Consider the following 24,575-nt stretch of genomic DNA (forward strand, 5'->3'; position numbering starts at 1 on the left):
CCCGCTCCCCACCCCATCCCTGTCTCTCCCTCTTTGCCCCCCCATTTTCTCTGTCGCTCTCTGCAATGGACTGAATTGTGTCCCCCTAAAATTCATATGTTGCAACCCCAACCCCAATACAACTGTATTTGGAGATAGGCTCTTTAGGAGGTAATTAAGGCTAAATGAGGATAAAGTCGGGGCCCTAATCTGATAGGCCTGGTGGCCTATATGAAAAGGAGGGTCCCTCACTCTCCGCCCCTCCCCCACCCCCATGATGTGCGCACCCTCAGATGGGGGCCACCTATAAGCCAAGAGGAGAGACCTCAGAATAAAACCTACCTGTTGGCACCTTGACCTTGGACTTCCAGCCTCCAGAACTATGAAAAATAAATTTCTGTTGTTCTAGCTACCCAGTCTATGGGATTTTGCTATGGCAGCCCGCACAGACTAATACACTCCCCCTCTCTCTGTCTCTGTCTGTCTGTCTTCTCTCTATTCTGCCTCTAGGCACTCCCTCCCTCTCTCTTCCTCTCTTTTTCTCTCCCTCCCTCCCTCCGCAGCAGACCCTGACTTTTCCGTAGCACTGTTGCCATCTGCTGGTCAGTGTCAGGCTAGCAGGCAAGGTGCAGGCCTCAGAGAGGCTTTGCCAACCCCAGGGCTGCCAAAGCCAGGGCAGGGCAGCCCCCTCCTCAGGCAGCACTGCCCCCACCCCGACCCCCGACACGCCCCAGCCAAGGATGAGAGCCTCTCACCACCCTTCATTTGCCCTCCTTCACACCACAGAATCTGGCACACCTCGATTCCTGACTCATAAACAAACACTACCACTGACCCATTTCTTTATCAACCCCCATTCACACCTACTCCCTCATTGCATGGCACACAGTAGGTGCTCACGAATGTTCCTTGAGTGACTAAAGGAAGACACGCCCTTTGGGGGATCTGATGGGTTCTCATCTTTGGAGGCTCAGAGTATAGGACCTGGAAGCCTCTTGCTCCTGGTCAGCCCCCACCCGCCGCCTAGCTCAGTGCCCTCGCTGGCTCCAACTCGCCCCTGCCCACCTGGATGATGTCCAGGAGGGGTGCAGGACAGCTGGCCCTGAGGCAGGTGAGAGATGATCCCACCTGTGAGCCATCGGTGCCCTTCCTCATGCGCGGTCTCCTGTCACTCTCCCCTCCAGGCTCTACAGCACCCCAGCTGCTCCCATCTCAGGACCCCTGCAATCACCGTTTCCTCCCCCCAGAGTCACAAGGCTGATGTCTCTTGTCCATCTCTTAGGTCTCAGCTCCAGCAACAGCCTCTCAACAAGGCCCCTCCCCCAGGACCACGGTGAGCTGGAACTCTGCAAGCCACCCCAGGCCTGCTGGAGAGAGTGCCACGGGAGGGAGAGAGCTGCATGGAGGTAGCTCGTCGCAGCAGACTGCACCCTGGCGCCTGGCCTGGACGGAAGGGCAGACCTCCGCTTCAGAGGTGAAGGAGGCGGGGGCAGAGAGCACCCAGAGGGCAGGAGCAGAGTCAGCCACAGGTGCAGCCACTTCGGGGACCTCAGGCAGCACGCGGGGGTGGGGGGATGAGAATAGAACCCCAGCGATAAGCTGGAGCGTGTCATGGGGGACATCGAAATCCACATGAGGAGGTATGAACTTTTTCTGTTGGGTAATAGGGAGCCTGAGGGCCAATATGAAAGATGTGAAAGTCACAGCGACTCACAGCCACACAGGGTCACCCTGATGAGCGGGGTCAGGATCAGGAGCCAGGCAGGGAACTGGGCGCAGGAGCGGAACAGGCGCGGTGAACGCAGCTAGCTCAGCAGTCACAGCTCCGGGGCCCGAGCCCCAGGGGACCCACAGAAACGCACACCTGGCGCCCTCTTCAGAGCAGAGTGGGTGAAGTGGGTCCAGCCTGTCTTTTAGTGACACCCCAGCTCTGCCTGCCTCAAGGCTTTCAGAGCCCCCAGCCTTCTGGAGAAGTTGGGGGAGGGGGAGTGCCTGCTGAACTGAGGCCAGAGTCACTCTTCACCTGCATGACCCTTCATTACCTCCCTGTGAGGAAGTAGCCCTCTGCTTTGTAAGCTGATCATGTCGGTTGGTGTTTTACACCTGCTTATTGTGTTAGAAAAGCTTTACATGGATCAATTCTGGCTACAACCACGGGATGCAGGCATGGTTATCAGTCCCAGACTGTTCTACATCCACGTAAGGAAACTGAGGCGGAGAGTTTAAAAATCCTGTCCACAGTAACACGGGGAGTAAGTGGCAGAGCCGTCACTGATGGCGGTCTGGCTCTACCAAGTGCCTCACTGCCCTGAGATGAAGAGGGGTGTGTCATCTCTCGCTCCACCGAGGTACCACAGGACTCTGCTCAGTCCCTGTGGCTAACATCCCATCAGGCCGCCTGCCTCAGTGGACCCCAAACCCTGGCAGCCCCCCTCTCCAGCCTCACAGGGATGTCCACGCCTTCACCCTCCCATCCGGGTCCCCTTTCACCCTTTCTCCTGAAAGCCTCAAACAGGAGAGACAGCTAGGAATCAGTCAGCCCCACAGACTGCTTGGGACAGCCACACTGCGGCCACCCACGCCTCCTGCCGCCTGGCCGCTGGAAGGCCCACATTTGGAGCGTCTCAGCTGACTCCAGCGGAGAAGTCCCCGCACCATCGCCCACTGCCACCGTGCTGTGATTAATCTCTGAGTGCCCGGAGCTTTTAATTAACTGTCAGCCCTGCACGGGCAGCTGTTCCACAAACCACATCTGATTGGGGCTCCCCCAATCCTGGCTGATGGAACACTTCAGAAGTCACGCAAATGATGCTTGGATATTTTGGGGCTGCAGGAGTGGCAGCTGCAGCGACTGCAGCCCTGATGGAAACCCCAGGAGTGAGGAAAGAAGGCAGCTATCAGCTGGGGGAAGTCTACACAAGATCTGTGAGTGTGCTGATGTGCTGTGATGTTAACTCAAACAAGCAGAGTAAAGACACCCACAGGTGCCACGTAACCAGAGAAGATGGGACTTCAGGCACAGCTGGATCCAGGCGCACCAGTGGAGCTACCAGGGCAGATGGGCCTGAAATTGGGAGAGTACCTGCGTCCTGGATGAGCCATTTGAATACTGGAGCTTACTACATGAGGCAGAGATGAGGCAGCGATGTTGTCACATCCCCAGGTGGGGACTTCCCTTGCTTCTCTCTGATTCAGTCATTTCCTCCCACCTCTGGACCTCCTATGATAGCCTCGCCCATTTAATTTTAACCATTTGGCCACGTGTCTGTGTTGTCCAATGGGACAGGGCTTCCCAGCTTCAGCACTGTAGGGGCTGGACAGTTCCTTGTGGGAGTGGGGGGTGGGGCTGTCCTGGGCCCTGTAGGAGGATTAGCATCCTTGGCTCCACCACGAGATGCCAGTAGCACCCCCTCCCCGAGTTGTCACCACCTAAAATGTCTCCAGTCATTGCTAAATGTCTGCTGCTGGGGCAGAAGCCTCCCCAGTGAGAGCCCGTGCCATAGACATTGAGACATGGGACGTGTCCCCTGCAGGGCCTGAGACCCGGTGGGGCCCCAGTGATGCTTGGAGGGCGGAAGCCAAGGGAGGAGGGGGAGGTAAGCGCGGCTGTGAGAAGGCAGGGAGAGCTGGCAGAGGGAGACTGCTGGTGGGGTGCCTGTCCCCTCCTTCCTGCAGCCCCCACGTTCTCACCACTCCCCTGGGTGGGGGGGGGTGGCATTTCTCTTCAAATTACCACGCTAATGATTGGGCTGGGGCAGCAGAGGGAGGCTGGAACTTGGCACCCGACTTCATGGAGAGGGGGCAGGGCGAGCTTATGCGGCCAGCTCCAATCTGGCCCCAGCATCTGGGGTCAGCCACCCCTTGTCCACCTGCTGGGCCAGGCCTCCAGGCTGGGCTTTTGCTGGGAAGCGGGGAGTAGAGCGGAAGGAGCCCTGAGCCACCCTTCTGGGCAGCAGGACAAGCCCTCCAAGAGCCCCAGCCAAACCCCAAAGCTCCTCCTCACTGATTCTCACTTCCGGCCGTTGGCTGGACTGGCTGAAGTCATTTCTGTGCTGTCCCTCTGCCTCGGGCCCCCAGCCTGGCCCTCCCAGGGCATTCATTCTGGGAGATCTGTGTTCCTATATCGGGCCATGTGTGTGTCCATAGTGTGCAACCATTTATTAAGCACCTACTGTGTGCTTGGCTTTTTATCCAGATAGCTCATTAAATGTTCACAATTACTTAGAGTAGGAACTATCACTGGCTTTATTTTACAGAAGAGAAAACTTATACCAGAGAGGTTAAGTGACCTGCCCAAGGACACACAGCTGGTGCATGGTGAATTCCCATGTGCCCCAAATATCTGCAACTTCACAAAGCCCTTGGCTATCGCGTGAGCCCCTCCCAATACCCCCATGAGTGGAGCAAGGCTGATATAAGTGCCATTTACAGGTGAAGCACCCGAGGTCTGTGGAGAGGCAGCCTCCCCGGGTCCAGGTAATCAGGAAGCCACAGAGAAGGGCATGGACCCAGTCAGTCACTCTGACGCCAGCCCCGCACTGCCGGCTGCTCTGCCCAGCCTCTCTGTAAACCCCTCGGCATGTGGTCTGCTACCAGGTGTGTCAGGGAGCTCCCCACTCCTTCCCAGCGCTCAGCCCTCCCCCTCTCTCCCCGCAGCAGAGCGCTCACGGTCACAGGTCAGGGCTTTGTTTAGAGCAAGACCTGGACAGGCCCCTCCGTCAGGATCTGGAAGGAGGGTGCTTGGGGTCAGGCGGATGTGAGTCCAGCTCCATGGCACAGGACCCAGACACGAGGGCCTGGGAGACTACACGTCTCTGAACCGTGAGCTCCAAACCTGCAAAACGGCATAAGAACCTCTGCGGTTCAGAGAGGAGGAATAACTGTGTCCTTATGCCTTTGTAAAGTGGTTGGAATTATTGCCTAGTCTGGGGATTACAAACTCAGATGTCTTCAGGGGACAAGCAGAGGACATAGGTGGGTGAAGGGGTCAGGGTGGGGCCGTGGCAGCACACCTCTGTCTCAAGGGGGGAAGTCTAGCCCGGTCACACCCAATGATTTATTTATTAAACAGATCTAAACTCCGAACTAATGAAGTTCATGGGGAGAGCGCAGGATGAGTTTCTCATGGCCAGCCCCACACTGACCGCTGGATCAAGTTGCCCAGCACCTGGGGTCAGCCACCCCTTCCTAAAACGCTTCACGGGCAGAATAAAATACATCTGTGAGCCAAATATCACTCGCCCCGGTTTGCAGCCCCTCTGGAGTCCTATTCATGGACAAGTTGAAACGCAGGACCTAAAGGCAGAGCAAGGCCAAGGTCAGGCAGCCACAGCCAACGAAGCCAAGCCAGGGGCCTCCTCCAGCCCTCTGGCGCCCTCACCAGCCCAGCCCCCCAGCTCCACGCTGCTCCTCAATGCTCTCCATCACCCTCAGAGCCCTCCAGCCCCAGGCCTGTGCCCCTGGGAAGCCAGCTGCCTCCTTGGGCGCCAAGAGCAAAGGAAGGACATTGACAGGACAAAGGAGACTGCAGGGCGCTGAACATGCAAACCGCAGCCCGTCCCCAGCGCATCCATCCTGCAGCCTAATTGAGACATTTGCTTGGAGTGTCCTGGAAAAGTAGGGCGGATGTAGCGCTCTGAGAGTCCAACCACCCTCCTCCGACGCCCTGCTGAGACTGGGGACCGATGGTTGTTCTTGGGAACGTGGACCAGCCACAGGGAAGCAGTTCTCGCTAATAAGATTATATATATTTTAAATGACCCTCGAGAATTGCAGTGATACTGGGTATTAAAATGCCAGAAAGGAGGACAAAGTAAAAAAAGGCAGGTTGCCCATCTCTACAGGAACCATGCAGCACCGAGTGGAGAACCCCCTGGGGGTTTCGCCTCAGGTATCCCCCCAACCTGAGCTGGGATGCTTGGAGGTATGTTCAGACCTTTCTCGACCCTTGATAGGAGGCTGCTGCTTGAGCCCCGTTTCTCAGACTCCTCTCTTGGAACCCCAAGGTGCTGTCAGGGGCTGGGAGTCAGGAGAGCTGGGCTCCGTTCCTGGCTGTACTATTCCCAGTCCAGCGGACTTGAGCGAGTCTCCCCGCGCTCTCTGCCTCATCGGTCTTCTGTCATTTGGCCTGAGGGACCGCCCGTCTGTATTGAAGTGCTGAAGGCCTGCAGTGGGCATCCTCAGGCCTGAGCAGGGCCACACGGGCTTTGTCCAATCAGCGTTGCTTTTCACATTTGGTTCCATCTAGTTTCGCCTAAACATCTGGAGTTCTGGCTTTTCTTAAAAACTCGGACGACCTGGCCACACAGGGCTGACCTTCCTTCACTCACGGCCATAATGGCGAAGCCACTTGCCAGCTCACTCCACACACCCCACTGCCTTACGCTCAGCCAGCCCCTCGCCTTGATGGTACCTGCCTCGCACTTGAACTTGAGACCCCGATTTAATGCAACAGGTATGAAAAGTCTTAGGGGGAAGTACACAGATTCCAGGCCTCATCACTATTCATGGAATTTCCGGGCCCCCCACTGTTTTCCATTGTCCTCGGCAGGCGTTTTGGTCTCCTCCCTGTCTGTGAAATGAGCGAGTACTAGGGGCCCAAGAGCATTCTTGCTCTGACACTCGGGTGTCAGGGCTCTTGCAGTCTAGGCGCTTCCTTGGCTGTCAGAGAGCTTGACTGCCAAGGATCTGCTGTGGTATCTGTTAAAGGCGGGCGCGGGGGAGGGAGCTGTTCACAACAATGCGATTAACAGCGGGTTTGCCGTATAACGCAGCAGAGGGCAGAAGGCAGAGAAAAGACGTCCTCAGAGTGCTGAAAAAAGTGTTAACCAGGAATTGTATTATCCAGCAAATCTTCCTTCAGAATCATGGGAAAATAAAGGCATTTCCACATACACAAACTAAAAGAATTCATTGCTAAAATCCTGCACATATATTGTAAAATGAATAAAGCCAGATGCAAAAGACTAGGTATGCATAATTCTGTTTATTTAAAACTCAAACAAACAAACAAAAAACCAAATCTATCAAATCGGAGGAGGATAGTGTTTACCCTTGGAGGGGGCAGTGACTAGCAGTGTCCATAAGGGACCGTTCAGGGGTACTGGTTGCACAGGTGTCTTCATTTGTGATTCTGAAACATTTCTGTGTACATAGCTTCCGTCAATAAAATTTACTAACACAAAAAAGGAAGCCTGATCAGGTCACTTTCCTCCCCTGTTTGAATTCCATTATTGTTTTCCCTTTGCTTCCCTTCCCTTCCCAGCCTGAGCCAAGACCGCCACGTTTGTATCTGGTCTGGCCTCTGCCTACCTCTCCAGCTTCACTTCTCACGAGCCTCCCTGGCCTTCTGTTGTTCCTCAAGTATGCGTGCTTCCATCCTGCCACAGGGCCTTTGCACATGCTCGTCCCTCTGGTCCAGAGCCCTGTTGAGGCTCACCTTCTTACTCTTTAGCTTGTGTGACTCACCCACCCCCCATCCAAGTCTAGTTCTTTTGTCACAGGCGTTCATAGAATTACATTCCTTTCCTTCTGTGCATTTCTCTTCGTGTGTTGTTATGGAGTCATAGAGTTATTATTTGTCTGCTGTTTTGTCTTTCCCACTAGCCCATATGCTTTAGGAGGGTCTATGTTTTTCTCTTGTATTGAATACCAGCACCATGCCTGGCACATAGTAGGCATCTGAGAACTACCTGTTCAATGAATATAAAAGTAATCGAGACAGTAAAAAACTTCATTCTGATTATGAATGAAAGCCTGGATGCCAGACTGAGGAATTTATTATTTTTTTTATAGGCTACAGGGAGCCACTGCGGGTTTTTGAGAAAGGGAACTATGTAAGCTGACCTTTGTTTCAGTAAGATCTTAATGGACGTGGGGATGGAGAGGCCATGGAGGAGGCTGTGGCGGAGGCCAGGTGAGGGACAGTGCCTACAGAGGGGCAGTGGCCACTAGGGGAAGCCAGCGTCCCGCTCCACTCGGACCCCATGGGCCAGCCTGAGAGTGACCTCACAATCACCCACTGGGCCTCCCCACCTGTTAGTCCCAGTATCCCAGCCGCTGGCCTAACTCTGCCCTTTATGTTCACACCTAGGGAAGCTACGCTGCCATCTGAGTCATCTGGGCCAGCAACCAGAGACAGAGGGGTCCACCAAGTGAGAGCATGCCACCTTCTTACCCGGGGCACAGTCCAGACGCCACAATGGCAGAGAAGCCAGAGGACCCAAAGGATTTCATGCCCACAGAGAGGAAGTCCATGTGGAAGACGGCCGAGGAGAGGCGAATGTCTGACCTCGCACGGGTGCTGCAGTGGTTGGAGCGGAGGCACAGGAAGAAAAAGGAAGCCGTCCAGGTGTGTGCTGTTAGAGGAAAATGGCAAGGCAGGCTTTACTCAAGACGACTGCAGCAGGGGAGAGGCTACACTGGACTCCAGAGAGAAAAAGGCAGGAGAGCCCTTCCCCTGGGTGAAAGGTAGAGAAGTGCTGGAGGAAGTGGGGGGCTGTCCCTGTGACGAGGCTGGCTGTGCTCGCTCCTTGTCGCCATGTAGTTAGGCTCCTACGCTCCCACACAGACGGAGGTGGGCACCATCTTTCCTGAGGAATACACTTCAGAGGCATGGCTCCCAAGTCCTTGAAAAGAAACTTTCCTGGATTGCAAAAATGGCACGAGGCTGGAAGATTTGTATATTCAAGGGCAGGGAGAGAAGGTACAAGTGCGAGTTTCCTAAAGGGTTTAAATGCTCCAAGAAAAGGAAGCTGACGGGCTTAGAGTAAGGAAAACGCCTGTCTAGTTTAGCCAAGGTGAGGGGAACGTTAAGGCCATCTTGGTCAGTGTTTGAGAAGGTTTGAGGGGCAGCAGCTTCTGGGGTCTCAGTGTTGGCAGGATGGAGCCCTTCCCACTGTCCCCAGACACTTCTGTCCTCATGATGGCTCCAAGGTCAAGGGGCATTCATTGTCCCTTGCCAGCATCGCCACTGGGACCCCTTCTAACATACCTCTCCCTTCTACCCTGCATCGGAACCAGTTCTAAGCAGCCTGGCTTAGCTCGGGCTGCCAAAACAGAACGCCATAGACTGCGTGCTTATCAACAACAGAGATTTATTTCTCACAGCTTTGGAGGCTGTGAAGTCCTAGATTGAGGCGCTGGCAGATTTGGTGTCTGATGGGAGCCCGCTTCCTGGTTCATAGATGGCCGCCTTCTCACTGTGGCCTCGCATGGCAGAAGAGAGAGGAAAGTTCCCTGAGGCCTCCTTTATAAGGGCACTAATCCCATTCATGAGGCTCCACCCTCACGACCGTATCACTCCCAGAGGCCCCACCTCCTGAGACCATCACATTGGGAGTTAGGATTCCAACATAGGAACAGTGGCGGGGTGAGGGGCACAAGCATTCAGTCTATAGCACTGCCCTACCCCCTTTTTCCAGGAACTGTGGCAACCAGTTTTGCCTCGGTTTCCCCTGAGTGCCCCTGAGCCCATCACCTATGGAAAATCAAGCCATGTCCTTGGAATAGAGTCTCCTCTGCAGAGGGTTTCACCTGATCTTCTCTCCCCTGGTCCCCAGAGAAAAATGGGTGGAATGTGGCATTACGAATGACGAATGAGGACGCTTTATCAGTGTTTCCCTGTGCTTAGCATTACAATGAGTGTCCCATCAGCTGCTCCCAGCAAGCCTACAAGGTGGGCGCCATTCTCACTCCCCAGATGAAGGGGAAGGAAGAGGGTCATTTGCTTGCGCTCACAGGATTCATGGGGGCCGAGCCAGGACTCAGACTCAGGTTGATCCAGTTCCCAAGCTCAGGGGCTGGTCAGGCCAACTCCCCATCACCACCTGCGTTTTCTCAGCTGTATCCAGCCAGCACTGCCTGCCTCTCAGGAAAGCTCCCATTCCGTTTATGTGCTTCCTTGTCACCTCTAGTCAGAGAGCTGGAGTGCCACTTCCATGGACAAGCATATTTCACACCAAGGTGCTAACGAGGTGCTGATGGCCTACCTCCTGCCCCCACCCCCGTTTCTGGGGGGTGTGGAGGCTTGACTGCTGGGTAATTGATAGAACTCAGTTTACTATCAATCACAGAATTTATATTCACCTCCATGATTAATATGTTTGGTCCCATTTCTTCTCACTAAGATTCTATTCTAATAACGTTTTCACAGCTCTACATTATATGTGGCTTTTATTGTAAATAATTTTGGACCCAGGGAGGGAACAAATTTAAATTGGAAACACAATTAAATCTTCAAGCATCATTACCCGTCCCAGAAGCATTTGGTTTTTGAAAGAAGCGTCTAAGAAAAAGGGTGGTGCTTCTGTGGCAGGTCTCAGCCAGCCCACGTGGCAGGGGGACCCTTAAGTGCGGGTGTTTGGAGGGGTGCCCTCTGTGGACTCCTCTCCCTCGTCCTGGAGCAGGCCCTCATTTCAGCACAGCCTGTGGTACTGTCCAGAGGGCTGTGCCCCTTGTGACCCATTTGGCGTCAAAGAAGACCCCAAAGGTCCAAAGTCTTGGCTATTGGGGCCACTAACTCAGTGGCTATTGCAGTACCCTTGGGTCCATGGCGTCTTTCACTCAGCTATGCCCAAAATGGGGGTGGGGAGATACTCCGATGGCTCCTAAGGAGAGGCTGAGGGTTGCGGGGAACGGTGTGAAGAGACCTACCTCTGGAGGAGCTAGCCTTAAGCCCCTCTCCTCCCAACCTGAAAATTCAGTCCTGGCCCCAATGTGTACCCCCCTCTCCCTGCTAAGTCAAACAAACCCCAGGGCTGACCAGCACCCTCTCCGCAGATGACCTTAAGCATGCCCTTGGGCCGGCTTATGAAAACGCTCCTTCTGCCCACATAATATCACTAACATAAATGGAAGGCTTGGTGCTTCCATGCGGTAATTCATTTATTTCTAACAATAACCCTACGAGGCAGAGCCTACTATTATCCCCATCAGCAGACAAGGAAACCAAGCCAGAGGGAGCAGTCACTTGCCCAAGGCTGCTCAGCCACTAAGCCACAGACAGGACTCCAAGCCAGGCTGTCTGACCCAGAGACTCGTCTCAGCCACCATCTCCCCACAACCACGAGTGGTACACCTGGAGAGGAGAGCCAGTCGAGGAGGCTTTTCCTGCAATGCTTTAGCACCCACCCCAGCCCTTATGGGTTCTGGATGCCCCTCTGCAGGCCCCCCCTCCCTAATTAGGGACCCTGGTGCTCGCTCATGCACCCGTGCTCCCTGCCTGCCCCGTGGGAGTGGATGGACGGCCAGGCATGTGCACAAGGAAGCCCATTCAAGGCACGTGTGCTCTGCCCTTGATGGCTGCAAGGACCACCTGGGAAGTGAGAAAGGCGGGATGAATTGTGATGACAGCTCTGGGAAGACGGGGTGAGGTGGGTGTGGGATGAGGGCAGGAGGGGGTTCTGGGGACAGAGGGAAAGTCCTGCTGGACTTGAAGACAAGGTGGCCTCCCTGTGGCTCCAGACTGGAGGCCATGGCAGGGAAGTCGCAGCTAGAGAGGCCATTTGGGGGCCGGAAGTGGGGCTCTTACATGGAGAGCGATGGGGAGCTAGTGATGGATTCTGAAATGAAGAGGGACAACCAGACTTGAGGGCGGTGTGACATAGACCAGGGCATGTCTGGAGGCAGAGGGACTGAGAGGGGACAGGCGTGCCATAGGGACTGAGAGGGGACAGGCGTGCCATATGGGAGCTAAAGCTCTGGGTGGGTGGAAGGGTGCAGCCCACTCGCCAAGGAGCTTCCCCTTCGTGGGGTGAGAGTGTGGTCTGTGCCCACCGGAGGGCATCACAGTGCTTCCCTCCCTGCCCTTTCAGAAGAGTAAAGCCAAGGTGGTGGTACCCACTAAAGCAACTGGGAAGCAAGAAAAGAAAGCTCAAACCCAAAACATCCCCAAACGGCAGAGGGAGAAACAACATGTGTCATTCTCTGAGCAGGTAACACAGCCCCCCCTACCCCCACCCCCATCCCCACTGGGCTCCCCATATTGAAGAAGGGTACTCACTCTGTTCCCGCAGTGTCTGGCTACTTTAAAAATCTTTTTATTTAAGGCTCTAAAATCCACTCCTGCCTCACACTGACACAGAAATGAATGCCCCCCCCCCCGCCATCCAGCTCCCACTCAACAAACTAGTGGAAGACTGGCACTCCTGTGGTAAAGGTTCATGTGTTCTTCCTCCCCCCCATTCCCAAATTATTCAGGAACGCCATTGGAGAGATGAGAACACCCAGACCTAACTGCCCGCGGGGCTGTGGGTTCTATGGCCCCTCATGGCCTCCCTGAGATACGGAGTCACGAAAGTAAGGCGTTGTGGACGGGCACCAGTTTCTATCCCTGCCCCCCAACCCATCCCAGGCCCCAGAACGGGTCTGTCCTTTAATCCACTTTGCAGCAAACTCTTGAAATCACTCATTTTGTGTGTGGAGGAGGCCAAACCAGAACCTGTTGCCCTGGCAACTTCTCTCCTGCTCTTTTCCAAGACTTCAGTGCCGAAAACCAGGAGGGACAGGGACGCCATCATGTACCGAAGGCTCTATGGAGTGGATGCAAAGGGGAGACACCTGAGCATGGTGCCCGGCAACTACCTCAAGGATGGCCCTGGGAAATCTGGTAAGGGAAGCGCCTTGGTCCCAGACGCCAGCATCATCCTCCATAATTGGAGGACAGAACAGAAAGAAAAGAAGGTGCACACTGTTCTTAGGGCAGCAGCGTCCACAGCTACCCGCCTGTTGTGGATGCTGGGCTCGCCTACCTTCCAGCTTACATCGTTTCCAAAGAGAAGTTGGCCGCCATCTTTATGTCTGTTCCACTGTGATGTATCTTTTCCCTTTGGCTTCTTTTAAGATTTTCTTTTTAAGCGATTTGGTTAACATGCACGTTGATATCATTTGCTTCATGTTTCTTGTGTTTGTGTTTGCGGTTTGTTGAGATTCTTGGCTTATAGTTTTCATCAGATTGGAAACATTTTGGCCATTATTTCTTTAAATATTTTTTTTCAGTGCTCCATTCTCTTCTCTCTCTTTTGGGTATCACAATACACATACTTGAAGTCCCACAATGCTCTTTTTTTCCCCCCAGTCTTTTCTTTTTGTGTTTCATTTTTAATATTTCCTGTTGCTATGTCTTCAAGTTCACTAATCTTTACTTTGCAATGCCTAATCTGCTGTCCCAGAGGCCCCTTAAACTCTCCTCATTTTTTTGGATTCTTTTTTCTTTTTGCTGTTCTGATTGAGTGTTTTCTGCTACCTTATCTTCCAAATCGCTTATTCAGTCCTCTGCTTCATCTTATCTACTGTTGATTCCCTCTAATGTAGTCTTCATTTCATTCTTCATTTCTGTCTGGTTCTTTTTTATGTTTTCTACCTCCATTTTTACGTTTCCTATCTCTCTGTTGAAGTTTTCCCTGAGATCACTGAGCATCCGTATAACCAGTGTTTGGAACTTTGTAGGTTGCTTGTCTCCATTTTGTTTAGTTCTTTTTCTGGAGCTTTGTTCTGTTCTTTCATTTGGGACAAGTTTCTTTGTCTCTCTATTTGGCTGCCTCCCTGTGTTTGTTTCTATGTATGAGGTAGAGCTGCTATGTCTCCCGGTCTTAGTAGAGTGGCCTTATTAGTAGGTGTCCTGTGGGACCCAGTGGTACAGTCTCCCTGGTCACCTGAGCTGGGTGCTCCAGGTGTGTCCCTTGTGTGGGTTGTGCATGCCCTCCTGTTGTATTTAAGTGCTTGTTGCTGTTTGCACAACAGTGGGAGGGATTGACCCTCAGGCTGATTGGTTGTGAGGATGCTGTGACTATAGTGCAGTAGCTGTGGAGCAGGATTCACTTCGGCAGGGTGCTAGTGCCTGCCCAGTTTGCCCTTTGGGTGTGTCATTTGTGGAGGTGGCTGTGTGGTGCTCTCGTGGGCCTGGAACTGGCCACCAGGGGCCTTTGTGCGTGCTGCTCCTTTTGCCTGCAATACTTTTCTCCCTTTTTCATCTACTAAACTATGTGTCCTTTAAAAACCCAGCTCAAAGTTGCTCTCCTTCGATATCCTCCCTTACCCCCTGTAGGCTGAAGTCCCTTTTAGGTGAATTCCATCTGTGGAGGGAGAGAAGATAAGGCTGAGAGAAGGGGATAAAGGAAAGGAGGGAATGGAAGGGAATCGGAGAGTCAGGGAGAGAGGAGGGGGGAAAAGATAAGGATTAAACAAACGCCTAAGAAGGAGAGCCTGCCGAAGCCTTGGGAAGACCTGTGGTGTCAGAGCGGGTATCGCTTGAAGCCATGCAGTCTTTCAAGTCCACCCCCCTCCTGCCTACCCGACCTCTACCAGGATCTAATGCCCAGCGACATCTGTCCAATTTCAGACTTAGACATCAAGGATGGCTTCGGCATGGAGCCCAGTCAGCGGTCAATGTCATTCCGTCGACAAACCATTGTAGACCCCATGTTACAGGATGCGATCTTTGCCGGGCGGAAGTCGACCCTCCTCAGAGACTGGGTGGGAAAGACACCCGACTCTTACGAGCGCAAGATGAAGAGCCTCATGGAAAAGGGCACCGAGCCCAAGATAGAAGTGACGAAAACTCTGACGCCAGAAGAGGTGCTCAGCTGCCGGTGAGCGGCCGGCCTGCGGGGGGCGGGTCCCGGGAGGACAGGCTCTGCTACAGGCTCTGCTCGCTGGCTGCGTCTCTGGTCCAGACACCCGGGCTGAGCTGGAGATCGTGGAGGGTGGCCTCCGTGTGACTGGGCTCCGTCTCTGCGTCCCAAAGGGCTGCCCCGGGGCAGAAGCCTCACCTGCTAGTGGGCCATCTCCCGGATGGACACAGCATTTAGGTGCTGCCATCTTGAGGAGGCCACGGCACCTTTGGGTGTTTATGCAACCTTTCCAATATTTCCATTTGTGCCACAATGGAAACCCTGCATGTTATTCAAAGAGGAAAGAACGGGCTGTTTGTGGCCTTCCTGTCTAATAGGAAATGCCCCTTAAGAGCCTTTCCACTGGTGTTGAATTGCTGTGCTAGCAGCCACCTTCCCCAGTGGCTACCTGCTGTAGGTTTTGGTTTTTAGACTCGTGAAGGGATCGCGAACAAAGTGTGGAACCACTTGGGATTTACTGCTCTTCCAAAGGGGCCTGCCTCCCTTCTCGCTTGTTCTTTATTTATCAGGACGCACTGGTTTTCACCCACACCAAACAGTTCCGTTTCCATTCCAAAATTCCAGCATCCCTCCCCAACCCAGTGTTATCCTTTACTGTAAAGATGTAACCGACAAAGTTCAGAAACTTCAGGAGAGGAGGAACTGGGACAACGCGATGCTGCAGTGGTCCTCCTAAACAGCAGTGGGTTTAAGAGGCCGGGCATCCGGCGGCCCCGTCACGCTGTCCTGCTCTGCTGGCCGACTGGCTGCAGATGAACAAGCAGCCTCCTTGGCCAAAGCGGGCTCCTTGCTCTTGTCGCATCCATGGCTGGATGACTTTGGCTGTGGCTTTCAGATTGACAGAGTGGATCTTTTTATTTTTCCAAGGGTTTTTTAATTTTTTCAAATACAGTTGACATATAATATTATATTAGCTTCAGGTGTACAACACAGTGATTAGATGTTTATATAACTTATGCAGTGAGCACCCTGATAAATCCAGTACTTGTCAGATACCACACATCATTATTACAATACTACTGATTATGTTCCCTATACTGTACTCTACATCCCTGTGACTATTTCATAACTATCAATTTGTGTTTCTCAATCTCTTCCCTCCTTCACCCATCCCCAAACTCCACCCCCACCCCGCAATCCGGCAACAATCAAAATGCTCTGTATCCATGACCTTGTTTCTGTTTTGTTTGTTCATTTATCCTGTTCTCTAGAGCCCACATATAAGTGAAATCATATGACGTTTGTTTTTCTCTGACTCACTCTACTGAGCATAATACCCTCTAGGTCCATCCATGTTTCTGCAAATAGCAATATTTCATTCTTTTTATGGATGAATAATATTCCATTGTATATGTGTACCACCTCTACTTTATCCACTCATCCACTGATGGACAGCCAGCTGCCTCCGTGTCTTGGCCACTGTAAACAATGCTGCGATGCACATATGGATGCACACGTCCCCTCAAAGTAGCATTTTACGTTTCTTCGGATGAATACCCAAAAGTGGGATTACTGGGTCGACAGGGTGGTTCTGACTCTGACCAACAGACAGCTTACCTGGGCTCCATGGTGAGGAGAAAAGCGATGTGGACAGGGCCCCTACCCTCCAAGGGAAGGGAAGAATATTTGGAGAGATGATATCTAACAAGCCATTAGACAAACATCCAAGAAAAGGATGAAATTTTCTTCAATGGGATCTTAGTGAGTGCCCACTTGCACATACGTGTGGGACCCTCCAGGGCGGGGCTGGCCAGGGAGGGAAGGGGCAGACTGTGGCTGGAGCTGCCAGGGAAAGGCAGCCCGGTGCGGGGACTGGCAAGTGGGGTCTGAGCTGGCTATAAGGACAGGTAAGCTCTGGGCAAGAGAAGCCAGGCCATTCCTAGGGGGGAGAAAACCCAGGTTATATCAATAAGCAGCTCCTCCCGCATCGCCTGGAGCAAAGTAACCAACCAGCCTGAGTAGGGGGCCTGTGTCCTTAAACTAAAGCCAGGAGCAAGGTCAAAGGTGATGGTGGAATATAAAGCTCGCAGGACACGGTGACGGCAGAGATACTCTCTAGATCTCACAGTACAGTTGGGATCAGTTCCATTCTTCAGTATAAATCAGAACTGTAGGGCTTTAGGCTAATACTTCAAATCAGCGGGCTAATTTTTTGTTTGAATATTATTAAAAGAAAACACTCTCCCCTATTCCTATGGCTTTGCTCAGCCTTTATTTCCGAGGTCGTGTGTTTCCCCTGGACCTTGGCATCATTCAGGTGATGTACCCATGGCAGCGATGAGAGAAACGCCTGACAACTGGCTGGGTTTCTCCCCACGTGGTGTCATGTCGCAGCCACACTGCACCTTCTCCCACCCAACGCCGTCTTAGCGCCAGCAGACAGTCCTTGAAATGGACGTTCCGTTATTGGCTTTCCCATTCTTCAGTTGATAGTTTCCTGTTGCTGGTAACCCCAAAATGAACATTTTCATTTATATAACTTTTCTTTTCATTGACTTCTTTTCTTGAGATCAGTTGAGGGCCTGACTGGAATTACTGAGTCAAAGATAAAGAACCTTTATTTGGGGTGGGAGGTGCTTGGCATGTTATGCTGCCAAATTGATTTCCAAAAGCGTTACACCAATAAAAACTCCCATCAACTCCACGGGGTGTCCCACCCTCTTATAAGATCCCTGTCAGCTCCAGTAATCTATGGGGAGCCAGTCCCTTTTGGAGGTGCCACTGTGCTTACATTTAAGCTCTTTCCAGTCAAGTTCAAAGCTGCAGTGACTTCACCCTCAACTGACTTCTTTGTCCTTGGCTGTGCAGATACCTGAGGCTGTCCCAGAACAACGTCCGAACCTTGCTCAAGCTCTGCAAAGACGCGGGAATGAACGTGGATATCCACCCCCACATGGTCGAAGGGGAGATAGACTCTAAAATGGTGTTTGCCCGAAACCCCACCGTAGCCCTCTGACGCGTCCTGCCCCTGGCCACCTCAGGCTCCCTCTGTGGTCACACCCTCGGCCACCAGAGGCCATCCTCTGGCACACCACCTGGCCTTCAGTCCAGGCACAGCCCCTTTAGACAGCAGTGATTAGAGAACAGGCCAAACCGCATGGCTCGTGGTGCTGTTGTAGCCTTTGCCCCCATCGGGTCACAACCAACTCAGGAGAGAACGGGCTGGTTCCCTGCTGAAAGAACCCTCCTTGGGAGGGGCTGCTTGGAGGGGAGTCTTAGCAGCAGTGAGAGAGGGAGGCCCAGAGTCCCCAGACGGACTTCAGGAGGGAGACGGGCTGGCTGAGAACACACACACCACGGGTCTTGCACACCACGGGACGAGGCTCTGTGGGGAGCGGGCCCTCTGGTGTGTCGGGTGGGGAGCTGATCGGGGGGTAGGAGAGACAGGACCTCTGTGAACGTGTGGAAACAAGGATTACTCACCTGAAAAGGAGGCACAGAGGGCGAGGAACGTGCTCAGAGTCGCACAGATGGGAAGCAGCAGGGCTGGGATTCGAGCTGTGTCCTCACCTCAGTCCCCACTCTGTCCTCTCACATGCTGGGAACGCTGGTACCTCTGTAGGACTGTTCAGAGACGGTCCCCATCCTGGAGCAACTGCCAGCGGAGGTCACAAGCCCAGGCCCTTGTAGTTTCTGCAAGCGTTTCAAGTAAGTTCAAATCCCAACTGCCCCACTTGCTAGCTGTGTGACTCAAGGCGAGTTACTTTACCTCTCTGTGCCTTTGTGTTCTCATCTGTGAAAGGGGCTAATAATAGAACCTGCCGAGCAGGGATGCCGTGAAGAGGAAATAGGAGCTTGCCCGTGAAGCATGAAACACAGACGTGGATGCACATTATAGAAGCTCAGTAACAATGTGAGCTGTTCCCATAGTCCCCTGCAGTGGACGAGGAGCGGACGTCCCAGCCCTGCTTTCCCAGAAAGAGCCTCAGAACTGGCCGTGTCGTTGTTGAGTCAAACTCTGATGAGCTGGTGTGTTTCCAGAGGGTGTGAAAACTGTGCCTCAGTGGTGGCTATTCACTCACTTAGCAAGTATTTACCGAACACTGATGTACAGGAACCACCACAGCTGCTGCGGATACAGCCTTGAACAAAAACAGACATCATTCTTGCTCTCATGGGGCTTACGTTCTAGCTGGGGAAACAAATAACATGCCCCTCAACAAAAATGATTTCGGCAGCTGATGAGAAGATAAACACGGGGTGGAGTGAAAGAAAAGGACTGCGCAGGGGGTCGGGGAGAGTGACTCAGTGAGGGTGTCCGTGAAGGCCTGCGATGTGGGGTGAGGAGGAGGAAGTGAGGTGCTGATTCAGGGGGCAGCTCCAGCACTAGGGACAGCAAAAGCGTGTCCAAGGGACAGAGAGGACGGTCACTGTGGCGAAGCCGAGTGCAGAAGGAGGGTCGGGAATCAGGCCTGGTATACTGTGGTCTGGAAATTGGAGTTCATTTGAATTGCAACAGGAAAGCACTGGGAGTGGTGGGCAGAGCACTGTGGGGAGATACTGTCAGGCGGAAAGGACGGCCTCGTGACGACGCAGGGAGGCGCATCGGGTAGCTGTGGCTGTGTAACACGTTATCCCCAAACATGGTTTAAACTGAATTGTTCATAAGTCACAGGTCACTTAAACAGTTCTTCTGACGTGCGCCAGGCTCAGCTGACCCAGGCTGGGCTCTCGTGTTAGTGGGTTAGCGAGCCGGTTAGCTGAGGGTTGGCTGGCCCAGGACGGCCTTGGCTGAGATGGCTGGCCTCTGCTCCACACAGCTCACCCTCTCACAGGCTGGCCTGGGCTTGTGCTCGCGGTGGCGGCAGGGTTCGAAGGAGCGTGCGAAGCTTGGGCTCACAGCTGGCACACTGTCACCTCATTGTAGTCCCTAGTGGCCAAAGCAGGTCCCAAGGTCAGCTCAGAGTCAAGAGTGGAGGTGCAGACGCTACCTATGGAAGGAAGGCGCTGCAGAGTCGCACGGCAAAGGGCCTAGATGCGGCGGAGGAAAGGCCCGGGGCCAGTTTTCCTCCGCCTCCCACAAGAGGCTATCACGTAGTTCAGGAAAGAAGTAAGAGCCTTAAAATAGTGGATGGTGGTGGGAGCAAGTTGAGAACGTTTTGGAGGTAGAACTGATGGAATTTGTCACTGGATTGGATGTAGACGTGAGGGAGAGAACATCCTGTGGCCAGAGTGACTGCTGGGTGCCTAAAATCATACGGGGAGGAGAGAGAGGGCGGAAGGCAGGCGCCCAGAGTCCGCTGGGGCTGGTTGGATGGGAGACGCCGTCAGCACCCACGGTGCTGTCCCAGCCATCAGGAGGAGCCCCTGGCCGGCGTCCAGCAGGAGAGGGGCGTGGTGAAGGGCAGACGGGAGGGCAAGCCCAGAGGGGGGCTGTGTTAGTGGCCCAGGCTTCCCGTAAAAAGACTGGGGGGCTGAAAAGCGCAGCCATTTATTTTCTCAGAGTTGTGGGAGCCACAAGTCCAAAGTCAAGGTGTCAGCAGGGCCACATTCCTTCTGAAGCCTCGAGAGCCGGAACCCTCCTCGCCTCTTCCAGCTCCTGGCGGCTGCAGGTGTCCTGGGCAGGTGGCAGCACCCCTCCAACCTCTGCCTCCGTCTTCACATAGCTGTCTTCTCTGTGTGTCTCTGTTCTTCTTGGAAGGACACCAGCCAGATTAAATCAGTGTCCACCCAAATGGCCTCATCGCACCTGATTATATCTGTAAAGACCCTGTTTCCAAACAAGGTCACATTCCAGGTACCAGGGGTAGAACTTCAACAGGACACAGAGAGACCAAAGGTGAGCAGGTGGAGGTCCAGAGAGGGGGTAGAAAGGTCCCCAGGATCCCCGAGTTCATGAGAGAGGTACTGGAACCCCCACTCCTGACACCCTCCCTGACCAGTACTCCCAGCCACACCCGGTTGCCCACACTGCCCACTGAAAGTGCCAGAACTTGGGCCCCAGCTGGTGGCCCCAGGAGGCAGACCTGTCACACTGCTCAAATACTCAGCCAGGGAGATTTTCCCCTGAGCCCCCAAGGCCCGGGTTCCTGGACTTGCTCATCAACAGGCACCCCCTTTCCACAGAGTGGAGTAATTTTAGCAGGACGTCAGCCCCAGCCCCTGCTGAGCAGACTGCCCCATCCTCGGGACTGCTTGGTGTGCCCAGACCTTCAAGGGGGAATTGCTGTGGGAACCCCACCTCTCAGACGCCAGATGCTGCTGGTTGCAGGCTTCCCTGGGTCCAGCCAGGCTGGAGAAGGGCGGGGAAGTAAATACAGGGAAGAGACTGCCCCACCCTCACTGCTGGGGCCTCCTGGGCCCTCGCTGGGGGTCCAGGGCTGTCGTGTGTGGACCCCACAGGCACAAGGAGCCTAGATTCAGCTTCCTGACGTTCTGACCTCATGAGCCCACTGTGAGCCTCCCCCCACCAACCACCCCCCAGACGAACAGAGAGCGTTGAGAAAGGGACGTTCATCAGAGCCCCCAGCCGGGTCCCAAGGGCAAATAGCACCGCCTACAACGGCCCTCCTCCAGGATTTCATACTCTTGGAGATGGCCTCTGAACAGTCCAGTTACACTGCATTTTCTCACAGAGGCATCACCACGAGAGACAGAGACCAACATTACACCAGGAGCACATCCACACCAGCCCCTGCTTACGATGTAGGTGGCACTTGGTGCAGCAGGGAAAAGGTGATCTCAATAAATCAGGCTGGTCAATTAAATATCCGTATGGGAAAAACAGCGACCCTCTGCCTCCCGCCATATGCAAAGAGCAATTCCGGGGGAAGCAGATTGTGAGAGCTTTAAAAGAAACAGACAACAATCTCTAGGACCTTGGGGTAGGCAAAAAAACTTCTGAACAGAACACAAAACGTCCCAACAATAAAATAGTAATAAATTATGTTATATTAAAAGTGAGAACTTCTGCTCATCAAAAGACATCACAGGGGTGGCCGGTTAGCTCAGGTAGTTAGAGCGCAGGCTGATAACACCAAGTTGCCAGTTCGATTCCCACCTGGGCCAAGAAGCTGCACCCTCCACAACTAGAATGAAGACAACTACTTGACTTGGAGCTGATGGGTCCTGGATAAACACACTTTTCCCAATAAAGAAAATTTCTTTAAAAAACCCCGATATCACAAAGGGAGTGAAAAGGCAAGTGATCCAAGTGGGAGGAGACATATGGGTTTATATCCAGGTGACATATTTTTAACTCCTGTAAGTCAATTTTTTAAGTATAAATATTCAACTTGGCATTCTAACCAAACTTCAGGTTTTTTTTAAGATTTTTTAAAATTATTTTTTTGTTATTGGGGAATTGGGGAAGGGGAACATTGTGTTTTCCCAGGACCCATCCACTCCAAGTCAAGTTGTTGTCCTTCAGTCTTAGTTGTGGAGGGTGCAGCTCAGCTTCAAGTCCAGCTGCCATTTTCAATCTAGGTGCGGGGAGAGGGCGGGGGGTGGGGAGTCGCGGGGCGCAGCCTTGTTGTTGCTCTCACCAGCTGAGCCATTCAACCGCCCATTGGCAGCTCAGTGCCAGCTCAGCTCGGGCACAGTTCACTGGCCCATGTGGGAGTCGAACCGGCGATGCTTCTACTCAGAGCTCATGCTCTAACCAACTGAGCCACCCAGCTGGTCCTATACGTCAATTTTTTAAAACGCAGGTAACAAGGAGTGGCTGGCTAGCTCAGTTGGTTAGAGCGCAGTGTTCGTAACACCAAGGTTGCTGGTTCGATCCCACATGGGCCACTGAGCTGCGCCCTCCACTACAATGAAACAACTGCTCGACTTGGAGCTGATGGGTCCTGGACAAACACGCTGTTCCCCAATAAAAATAATAAATAAATAAATAATAAATGGCACGTAACTCAATAGAAAAATGGGCAAACGTCACAAAAGAGGTCAGTCAAGTGACCCATACACATAAGGAATTTCCTTAGTCATCAGGAAATGCAAATGAAAAATTCCAGGCAGTCTCTGTAACACCTGGAGTGCTTGTTACACAGGTGTTCACTTGTGAAAATTCACTGAACTGTATGTACATGTGGGGTTTATGCCTTTTAGGCAGGTATACTGTACTTTAATTAAAAGTACATTTTAATGAAAGTATCCTAAATGTTTTTGTAACAGTTCTGGTTTTGTTTGCTAAAAACAGTGGGAGCCTCAGAAATGAGTGGTTCGGGTTTCCTCCACCTGAGGAGTGGAGGCGGCCAGGGACACGAACTCCCAGTTACAAGGCACAGAAGTCCTGAGGACGTCATGGGCAGCAGAGCGACTGTAGTTGATAAGGGGGTGCTGTATATTTGGGGGTTTCTAAGAGAGTGGGTCTTGAAAATTCTCATCGCCCAAAAAAAGTTTGTTGTACACCTGAAACTAATATAATGGAAGCCAATTATATCTCAAAATAATTAAATTAAATTTGATTTAAAATAAAATGAATAAAAAAAAAACACAGCAGGCCCCTCAAAAGCGAGGCAGTTCAGGTTTCCTCCCCTCCCCTCCCTTCTCCCCTCACCTCCTCATCCCTCCACAGCGGCAGTTTCCTCTCAGCGCCACCAGATGGGGCTCAATCACAGCGGAAGACTGCACCCACGCCTCTGAGCCCGGGGCTGGCGGAGCCCTCAGCCTCTGACCGCGGCAGCTGGGTCCCAGCCGAGTCCAGCCTGAGTCCAGCCCCGCTACTCACACACTAGCTGAGAGCCCCTGGGCACGTCACTTCTCTGAAGCTTCATTCAATCCTTCCCCAAACAGAGGCAAGAAATGCAATTTAAAACAACAATGAGGTATCACTCTACCTAATTAGACTGGAAAATGTTAGCAAGCTGGGGAAAGCCGCTGTGGCCCAGGAACGGAAATGAAGGAGGCCTCACGCTTGCTGGTGGGTAGTGCGGCTGTGCGGCCTTTCCTGGTGGCCCCACACATCACAGTGACGAGCAAGTCCACTCCTGGGGAAACAGCCCCAAGTTTTGTCCCAGGGGAGATGTGAGAGTGTTCCCGCGTGGACAGGTAGCTGGGTGCCCAGGGCAGTCCCCACCTGGGAAGGTAGATGGCAAAGCGTGGTGGGTGAAAAGGAAGGTTAACCTTCACAGAAACTAAAAATACATGTAAACAGTGCATCGCTCCTAGAATGTGTATAAATGCATTAGGACAGCTGGAATGGGATTAGGAAGGGAAGGACGGAGGGAGGGAGGGAGGGAGGGACGGGGGGAAAAATAAAATGTGGATGAGAATACCAAGTTTCTAGGGTTATTGTGAAAAGAAGAAAATCTAAGGAAAATTTCTTTAGCGTCTCTAGCACTACTATAGTGGGCACCCAGTACGTTATTTCCTACTTGTGACTTTATACATTAGCACTTACTGCATGCCTACTGTGTGTCAGGCAATGTGCTTGGCTCTATAATACAAGAAGGAGCAAAACAGAGCCCAAAGAAAAATTCTGGCCACGTGGCGCTGACATTCTAGTCGCTTTGAGCCTCATCCCACAAATGTGGGTATCAAAGAAATGACACCTTTTCCTAAGTCAGATTCCTATAAGCCTGATGCTGTACCCCTGCCATGCTGGACTGATGGAAAATTCCATTTCAGTCATCGTGGGGCTCCCTCTCTCATACCCCACGGTCCTGGGATGTCACACAGAGCAGCCCATCGAGGCATGTAGTAGGAGTCCCAGTATCTGGTGTCCGTCTACACTGGTCACTGCTGAATTACTACCGGTCACAGCCCACAGAAGCCGGAAGGCCCCAAAGGTGGGCCCCTCCACTGGCTCTGCACCGAGCTGCCTCCAGGGTTTCTGCGGGCGACGCCATGGCTATGACCCTGCTCCTGATACGGGCCACACAGCCATCTCTGTCGGGAAGGGCCCGTCACCTCCAGGACACTGTCAGCAACAAGGATACACTCACCCTGACACTGGCCTCTAAGAGCCCAGGCTACCAGGCCCCCTGCAGACACCTGCTCCTGGACCGGCAACAGGAACGCCCT

General features: G+C 53.0%; 1 protein-coding gene across 11 annotated transcripts in view; it reads left to right on the top strand.

Annotated features, from left to right (window-relative positions):
* CUNH16orf78 (chromosome unknown C16orf78 homolog) overlaps positions 1-21,549 on the top strand; it is a 74,945-nt gene extending 53,396 nt beyond the window's left edge. For 3 of the 11 annotated variants that reach the window (XM_019643347.1, XM_019643341.1, XM_019643356.1), the window contains 6 exons: positions 1,262-1,508; positions 8,072-8,329; positions 11,793-11,912; positions 12,457-12,586; positions 14,318-14,567; positions 17,418-21,549. In XM_019643347.1, coding sequence (XP_019498892.1) covers positions 8,141-8,329; positions 11,793-11,912; positions 12,457-12,586; positions 14,318-14,567; positions 17,418-17,565 — 837 coding nt within the window. In that variant the 5' untranslated portion in view covers positions 1,262-1,508; positions 8,072-8,140 and the 3' untranslated portion in view covers positions 17,566-21,549. The other 8 variants (XR_002124103.1, XM_019643381.1, XM_019643391.1 and 5 more) reach the window with 8 other exon arrangements.
* Positions 21,550-24,575: the final 3,026 nt, after the last annotated feature.

Source organism: Hipposideros armiger, unplaced genomic scaffold, assembly GCF_001890085.2.
Source record: "Hipposideros armiger isolate ML-2016 unplaced genomic scaffold, ASM189008v1 scaffold_4, whole genome shotgun sequence".
NCBI lineage: Eukaryota > Metazoa > Chordata > Mammalia > Chiroptera > Hipposideridae > Hipposideros > Hipposideros armiger.